Source organism: Syngnathus scovelli, chromosome 3 (assembly GCF_024217435.2).
Source record: "Syngnathus scovelli strain Florida chromosome 3, RoL_Ssco_1.2, whole genome shotgun sequence".
NCBI classification, from domain to species: Eukaryota; Metazoa; Chordata; class Actinopteri; order Syngnathiformes; family Syngnathidae; genus Syngnathus; species Syngnathus scovelli.
The window spans coordinates 17,704,349-17,712,915 of record NC_090849.1 but is presented as its reverse complement, the minus strand read 5'-3'; the positions used below and the strand labels follow the sequence as shown (position 1 = coordinate 17,712,915).

At 37.3% G+C, this 8,567-nt stretch overlaps 1 protein-coding gene across 2 annotated transcripts; it reads right to left on the bottom strand.

The window, feature by feature from the left end:
- Positions 1-533: 533 nt before the first annotated feature.
- LOC125993607 (G-protein coupled receptor-associated protein LMBRD2B) lies at positions 534-7,297 on the bottom strand. Of its 2 annotated transcripts, none has more exons than XM_049762295.1 (17): positions 7,130-7,297; positions 6,296-6,525; positions 6,119-6,228; positions 5,822-5,920; positions 5,559-5,726; positions 4,783-4,993; positions 4,609-4,683; positions 4,441-4,542; positions 3,938-4,121; positions 3,538-3,719; positions 3,210-3,343; positions 3,027-3,132; positions 2,437-2,534; positions 1,769-1,872; positions 1,596-1,642; positions 1,071-1,176; positions 534-986 (listed from the first exon to the last, which is right to left on the bottom strand). In XM_049762295.1, exons 2-17 carry the CDS (start codon positions 6,467-6,469, stop codon positions 916-918), a joined length of 1,971 nt encoding a protein of 656 aa, XP_049618252.1. In that variant the 5' UTR covers positions 6,470-6,525; positions 7,130-7,297; the 3' UTR covers positions 534-915. The 2 variants fall into 2 exon arrangements, with proteins under 2 accessions (XP_049618252.1, XP_049618253.1); XM_049762296.1 differs by having other exon boundaries at positions 7,020-7,140.
- Between the last annotated feature and the right edge of the window lie 1,270 nt (positions 7,298-8,567).

The following is an 8,567-nucleotide window of genomic DNA, read 5'->3' as shown; positions in this document are numbered from 1 at the left end:
GCTGTCGTAAAAAAATCAAGCGTGGCGATGACGTATTTTATCGAGGAAAATATAAATATTTAACTGTTAAAATATTTGGAATATTGCATCAAACTGCTCACTTGTAACTGGTGGTGGCGTTAATTGGACGCCAAATACAATTGTCTATTTGTCACTAAGACGAAACGGAGCAAACATTGTCAAATTGTAAAAAAATAAAAGTAAATAAATGACTGACGATAGCCAATTTATATTTTATAATAATAAAGGATACTAAAGGCAGAATAACTCGTTGGTATTCATTTACCAAACGTTCCCATTTACACCTAACATTGGCAGCAGCATTTATTTTGAACCTGTTGCTTCCTGGTAATAACTTTTTTTTTACGACGAAATATGAACGAAGCATAACTTTCATGTTGCTGAGATAGCTTGTTTTCAGTTTTCACGACTGACATTGAGGGCAGCACAAAATGTCTGCGGGTTGCATTTTTTACGACGGAAAATCAAGATGTCACAAATTGTTAAATCTCCAAAAAGAAAACTACAAAAAGTTAAATTTGCATTCTTTAATAACTTATCAAATAAATCCAACATTAAAAAAAACATTTGTAGAAATACAAAACCCAACGCACATCATTAATGAATGTTCACAGTTTCTAGAAGTGCAAGAAGTGGAAAAAAGCATCAGAAAAGATGACATTAATGCTCTGGCAAATTTCCCATTTCCCAGACTCACACATGCAGTTTTCAGATTTTTCCTGAGTAATTCATCAAGACCTTCTTAAAGAAAGGCTATTTTAAACAATGTTGGCATAGTTTCTTCCCCTTTAGCCTTCTGGATATCAAATATAAAAAAATATTAGTACTATAGTCGAACCGTTCAACGATAATGTTGGCTAATGTTGCCAATGGAGCAAACGTTTTGTTCGATCATCATGCATCGTTGTCATTGCTGTGCAGTAAACTCTGCTGCTCATCCACCTCACCCCAATCGAAAGAGACAACTGCAAAGACAAAATAATATTGTGTGAAACTTCTAGTCAAACTACCAATTAAGTACCAAATTATATGTTTGAGGATCGAGTTACCACTGCTTCTCTGAGTTTGTGTTTCCCGGTTGTCTTTAATTTCAGCGTAACCTGTTCTGCTTCCTCCGGAGGCACTTTGGACTCCTCCATATCTCTCTCTCCATCCCTATCAATACATTATCACAACAACAACAAAAAGGGGTAATAAATGATGAATAAAGTCTTAAATCACTGGAATTTATAAAGTTGAACACGGGCCCTTGAGCTGACCATCGTAAACTTTAGAGGTGAGATGTTCAACTCACATTAAACATTCTTAACTGTCATTAAGCTTAACAAGTCAACACTTTGAATAGATAACCACTGTAAATGTAATCTATATATGAAAAAAATATGTTTTTGCTAATATTCCTGTCATACAAGTGTAAAAACAAGTTAACCCAAAATGCTTTACAGTGTTCTGAGCCCAGCCACTAACAGAAAACATGTGTTTCTCCTGATTTTAGAGGTGTTCCTCAATTGAATTTTGGGGTTTGGGTGAGGAATAATTAATGAAGTGTATTGAGTACAATGCAAAATACTAACAAATCTTCCACTTTGAGCATCCTCACGTTTCTGTCTTTTTCTTCTTTCTGCAAAACAAAGTGTCAACACAATTGATATCACCTAGGGGGAATTTTTTTTTTTCTTTTTTAAAAAGGAAGATATAATTGGGTAATAATTTGTAGCAACTGGTGAAGTGCCAACATGAAATCGACCTCTCCTGACAAGCTCCTTGCCCTCATCCACCAGATCGGAGCTCAGGTGGTCATCAGCAACATACTGATGGACACCCAGGAGGTTCAAACACCGAGAACCCAGGCTAGAAAAACAAGCACACATGAAATTCCCAATTAATGAGCATTGTGAGTATAATACTCTTCAAATGTTTAGAGAGTCCCGAGTATTTAATTTTTCCATGAAATGACACTGACATACGTATTACACTAACGAGCTTGGTTGTCACTGAGAAATGCCTTATTTTTGTGCCGATGATTAATTAAAGGTTATCTTGATTGAGAAAAATTAGGATGACCTTTTGAATTCCAGTTCTGACTCCGGTTGCTTGAATGATTTTTTTGGGATGGGATGAAATCGTTTAAACTTGTTTTTTTCATGAACTTGACTATGAATTTCCCCAAGAGCTATTTTTAACCCCCACACTAATATCAAACCTATGAATTCGATTTTTTCAGAAGAGGTTTTGCATTTTTATGTTGGTTCAATAAAATTCTAGTTTTTATCTCTGCTGAGTCATGTCAATCACTGCAACTTGAAAGTTTGATGCTTGCATGCATTTCCTGCTAGTTTTTCCTTCCTGTTTGGTTCCACTTAATTCTCGATTCCCGACCCAAATGCAAGACAACAATAGTATTTAATAGCCTACTTGTAGATGGTGCCAAAGCAGAGCAGCAATATCAACACAGGGTAGTAAATGTAGAACCCTTTGGATATGAAGGACAGCAGATGCATCGAGCCCATTATCTAGTCGGCACATAAAAAAATAAGCAAGTGTCAGTCATCATAGAGGTACTTTGACTTACAAATGCAACAAACACGTTTTCCAGTTACAAGCAGTCACTAGGATGGTGTTTGTACTTATGTGATTAACAGTTATCCTGCTACTGAATGGTGGCAGGGAAATACACAACATGAGGCCACCATCCGTTCATATTTGTTGCCATGCAATGAAAGTGTTTGTTGAGTTTTGCACTGGATTTAAAGCATGCAGAATAGAAGCACAAGATCAAGTCCATTAAAGTTTGAAATTGTCGGGAAACAATGAGCAAGGTGTTTGTGTAGTCGAACGAATTGCAAAATCTTTTGGGTGAAAGGCTGGAACAGATTGGTGGCATTCTGATTTAAGTTAAATGAGGCTGAAATGAAGTGATTTGAGAAAAAAAATATTGTCACAGAACGACTCCTCCTAAGCTATTGTACTTCATCTCAATATGTTATGATAGCAAATTCACCCACAGATGTGTAGGACGTCCGTATTCTGTCTTCTTGGGACACGGCGGGATCCATATGGATCAGACCCAGGAAGTTGAGGCACAGGGGTGGAGTCAGACGACAAAACAACCTTGAGTGATAACACATGTCACCTTACATGCATGTGGTGGATACATAGTAATGTGACCATGAGTGTGCTGTGCATACATGCCGCTAAACTGTAGGCTGTAGGCGTCCGTCTGGTGATGAGGCGCCAGGTAGTAGTAATTGAATATACGAATCTGGAACACGGTGGTGTAGACGCAAACGCACAGGAAGAGGACCGTGACGAAGCAGACCACCTGGTGGACACATTGTTTTTTTGTTTTGTTTTTCAATTCACATAAAAAAGAATTATACAACCTATGTGGTATGACTGAAATTAGCCAGTTTGAAGAGCAGCCTTCTCATAAATGAGTCAACTCTAATCCCAAACAATTAAAAACATGCACAAAATGTGTGATGCGTTTTCAAAGGCGCCCAACTCGGTGCCCACCTCGGTACAAACGTAGTAGCGTTGCTGTTCAGTGATGCGGACGATAATGGCGAGGAGGGAAAGGACCGGATGCACGCTGAAGAAAGTGCACTCGGACCAAACCACTGCCACTGAGAGGAAGAAGAGCAGCAGCGCCAGCAGCTTATAGAAGACCTGACGGAACACACACTCCCAATACCACTCTGGACAACACACATGCATGCACGCATAAACACATACACAATACTAAGACAAGTCCAAATTGGGGGAGAAATGAAAACGAATATATTTTTTAAATATTTTCCGTTTTGGGGTGGGGTAAGTAAAATGAGGTGTGCGTTGACAACTGTAGCACTCCTTGCCCACAAACAGTGAAAAGATTCAAAATAATCAAACAAAAAAGGACAATGTCCACACTCACCAACTTTGGGAGTGTAAATAAACCTCCGGATGTAGCCATCATGCTCTGTTGTTGCGAAGCTGCGCATAAAGTGGCATGACGGGCTGCTGCGGCTTTTGGCGACATCTTCCAGATGGACAATGTGCTTCACTAACTCGGACCACTGAACACGAGTTTGACGACACCACTGCACAGCTGAGATCACCTGAAAAACACATTATTTCCTGTGTCCAAATTTGATTGAGTTCATGATTTTCACAAATCTATAAAAGTGGTCAGTGATGGGGGGGTGTTATTTATTACAAATTATTGACTAACGTTGAGTGTTGCTAATGGATTACTCTTTTGATGATGCAACATTTAGTTTTTATCTAGTATTTTGGAAGAATAAATAAAATACGATATTTTCAAATATCCAATTTGCATATTTCAGAATACAATTCTTGTATTTTTGGATAGAAATTTCAGTGTACTTTTTTGATTGTGTATAATCATGTGCATTGCAACAAGGTCACTTCATGTACTTTTTTGTGCAGTTGAGCAAGGCCTCTTTTGGTTGTAAGGACGGGCAGATCTTCACATGAATGTTCCACATCGCTGCTCATCTCCTGGTACTCTATAGGACACTGAAGTGACTTGATTTTAGTATATTTAGAACACAAAATGAGCAAATAGGCTACTTGACAATTTACCTTGGTCAAAACAATATCCACACACTTCCTGAGCGGGTGGTTGGACTTGACTGAAGCATTGATGGCTGACACTTCCTGATAACATCAGAACAAACACTTGTAACACAAACTTCTTTCAGCTCATTTATTTAGTTTGAAAATAATCCTAGTATTATTTAATAGAAGAGCACTCACCTCCATGACATCGGCCAAGTTCTCCTCAGCCGCCGCTTTCTCGCTGGCCATTTTTGCCACCTTGAAGTAGGTCTTGGCCAGTAAGTAGTCATGGGAAGACGACAGCCAATAGGAACGTGGTATTTCCACCAAGCCGTAGCCCAGCAACAGCACAAGGAGAAAAAGGCCCCACGTGTTGGCGGCTGTGATGCCAATGGTCTCAAACTCAGTCCTGAACAAAGGTGACCAAGATACTTTTGAAATTGTATTTATTGTCTCGTATTTCTTTATCTGACGTCTGTGTAATGTTTTGTCCCTCTAATATATTTGTATTTTTCTCTTTTAATGAATTTTTCCCCAAATATTTTAGTACTTTTTGTGTGTACTATATATTTTTTTCTAAACTTTTTGTTTGGGGATTTTGTTTCATGTACTTTTCACCTCATATTTTTTCTTTTTTTCCTCTTACATTTGTTCTTTTTCGTCTAGTAAATTAGCATTTTTTGATTATTTTTTATTTTTAAGTGTGTGTATAAGTGTGTCTAGTACTTTTATGATTTTTTTTGTGTTTTTTCCTCCTCTCATATTTTTTACTATTAGATAAAAATATGTATTGGTTCTCTAATATCCTTGTATTCAAATCTATTTTTTATGCTTTTATTTTAGCATTGTAGTGATAATATTGACAATCCGAACCCTTTTTGTCATCTTAATTGCGAGAAATGTTAATACCGTTTCATTCGTAGAACACAGTGAGACAAATAATCATCTGTCCGACAGCGTCAATGAGAACTGACCACGATAGTCGCCACTGCGGATGCACAGCGACGTAGATGAACAGGCAGATGAAGATGAGCAGGTAGCTGCCGTAGTAGATGGCATTCTCAACAACGGCCGCTTTCACCTTTCCAACCAGGGAGAATGCTCCCGACCGCGCGTAAGACTGCATGAAGGGCAGCAGCAACCTGCATGCATACAATCACAGAGGATGGGTTACACAGTATACACCCACTTTATTAGGCACCATAGAAAGAGCATGCGTGTGTGACTGGGGTCTTACCAGGTGAGAAACTGAGAGGTCCAATAGACAACTCTCCAGAAGACAGGTAGAACACCATCCGGTATATAACTCCATGGCTTTTCACACACACTTGGTGTGCTGTCAACACACATAATCACCAATATTTGCAAATGTATTCTGTTGTTTTTTTTAATGTCTGTAATATTTGTGTTTGATTTTTTTACATTTTTTCTAATATTTCTAATTTTGTCCAAAGTGCATATTTTTCATCAAATGTTTACATTGTGAAGACTGTTTTTTTTTTTTGTGTAACCCTGCTGTATGTAACTTAGGTACCTCTTGGTTGGATAAAGGGTTGAGGTATTTTCTGTCAGGTAAGAAATTCTTGTTGGGGTAACAGGGGGAGGATGAGGAGCATTATCCAACAGACACTGATTGTAGATGGTCTGAAAGAGAAGCACACTTAAAAATCCTTACTGAAGCATACCCGAAACAATGTACATGTGTACATACCGTACTGACATCCAGCGGCAGGACAAAAACGATAAGGAAGCAGAGGTACCAGGACGTCAGCGTCCCCAGCAGGACCATACGCTGCTGCTTCCTCAAGTCACCATAACGATGTAGGAGGGCGAGCGCCAGAAAGAACACAGCTACGAGCACCAGGCCCAGCGCCAAGGCGCTCATTATGACGGGCAGACGCAAGCAGGGGCCGGTGTCAGGACGTCATGATGGAACTTCAACTGCACATTAGTAGAGGCATTCAGTTTATTTTATAATTGTCAAGGTCTGTGTTTGTCAAGATTGTGGTCAAGTGTAAGAACTAATAAGCTGTGTAACCTGTGTTCACCCCAGATGATAGTGATAGTTTGTCAGTTTTTTTGGTCTATTTATGTATTGTTCATTTAACATTTGAATATCTTTTTCTTTATTGTTTTACATTTTGTTTCTGTTGTCTTATGTTTCTGTAGTTTTCATCAGATATTTTATTTTAAATATTGTATTAAATTCCTATATTTGTATTTTGATTTTATCTTGTATGTCTCATATAGATTAAAATGTTTGTATTTTACTTAATTGCAGTTGGTCAAAAATGTTTTCCTGATAGTGGGCAGTAAATGTCTGCTTGCTAGCATAGTGTGGTTGTTTCACTATTAATAGAACGCTCTCCACAACTCTATCGATAAAAAATGTATTAAAAGACATTTATGAAAAGCTTTGCTCAAAGTGTCATCACCTACTAGCCCCGTTATGTTTTGGCTCATCCAAACAGATTCGTCGACCGTCGTTTACTTTGACATTTAGCCCCTTTTACCCCATTTTTGACGTTCAAAAGTGACTTCTTACCTCAAGGATCAAGATACTGACACTTTGTTCTTGTGACGTGGACTCCCATACAAAGGTGCACAACCTTTGAAATTACATTGCATAACAACTTTAAAAATAAAAAAAACAACACTCGTTAATTCGCTCGTTGCCTAGCGCCGCATAGAATTGTGGGTTTTGTAGTTATACGACCTGACCGGAAACTATGTCACCGGATGTAAAAATAATATTTCGGAATAATGAACAGATATTTCAAAACTAGATTTTAATAAATACACCACAAGAAAGCAAGTTAGATTTATATTTTCAATCTAAGTTGTTATTTTAACAACGAGTTGAGAGTTTTAGGGAAGACTGCTGGAAACCTTGAGTACATACATATTATTATTATTATTATTATTATTATTATTATTATTATTATTATTATTATTATTATTATTATTATTATAGGCTACTAGTTATAGTAGGTGAAGTAGCAGTCAGTAGTAGTCTATTTCTATGACATCTGTGTATTTTTATGTAATATTTTTGTATTTGTATCTATTTTGCTGTTTGTTATTATTGATTGTTTTATCTTATTTTTCAGTGTTTCAGAATATTTTTTCTTCAATTTTATACTAAATCCTATTGTATTTTTTGTGTGTGCCAACAAAACAACACAATTTATCCAATTAACAGTTAATACATTAGAATAATGCAGCTAGAAAACATTCTTCACAGCATATTAGTCAACATTAGTGCAAATAATTCAAACCCAAAATTGTTCCAACATTTGAGAAACTGCATTTTATACCACAATCTTTGTTATTTATGTATCCATTGTGTTACGCATATTATGATCAGATGTGATGGAACAGCCACACGTAAAGGTCGTCCAAATAAAGCGGGCCTGACATTCTGAAGCATGCTTCTCTTTGCTCCAGCAGAAAGTCCGTTTGACCCAGCAGGTCCAGGCACATATGCTCCACCAAAATCAAACAAGTGGACCACCCTCCATCAGGGCCATCTATCCAGTCAGGGCCCAAAAAATCCCAATATTCGCTTCCTTCATCTAGAAAATTGTCCATTTTGTTGAAAAAGTCGTTGAATATGTTCGGCGAAGGACTAGCAGCAGTTGCAAGCACCGGTACTCATTAGTAAGCCCATCTGTCAGTCTGGAGGTGCACTTCAACCCTTTCTGGGATTACCCTAAGTAGCTACTAAAGTAGACTAAACTATAATCACTGGTAAAAATAGTGTGTTTTAATTTTTTTTTAATTTTGATCATTTAAGTTTTGAAGTGTTTGTGCTGTATATTTCCATCTGATATTTTGTTTTTCTTTATTTTGGTATTTTTGTAATTTTCCTGGTAGTTTTTTTATCCGATAATTGTGTTTTTATTTATGTTTTTATGTATACTGTATTTTTCATATAAACTCTTGCCATCCAAATACTGGTGTCACACTGCACTCTCACCACT

Coding starts and splice junctions, on each gene's coding strand:
- LOC125993607 (XM_049762295.1), bottom strand. CDS start 6,469: ATGAGCGCCTTGGCGCTGGGCCTGGTGCTCGTAGCTGTGTTCTTTCTG. Junction 4,122..4,440: donor TTGCTCAACTGCACAAAAAA/GTACATGAAGTG, acceptor TGTGTTTTTCAG/GTGATCTCAGCTGTGCAGTG. Junction 2,535..3,026: donor TACGGACGTCCTACACATCT/GTGGGTGAATTT, acceptor TGTGCCGACTAG/ATAATGGGCTCGATGCATCT.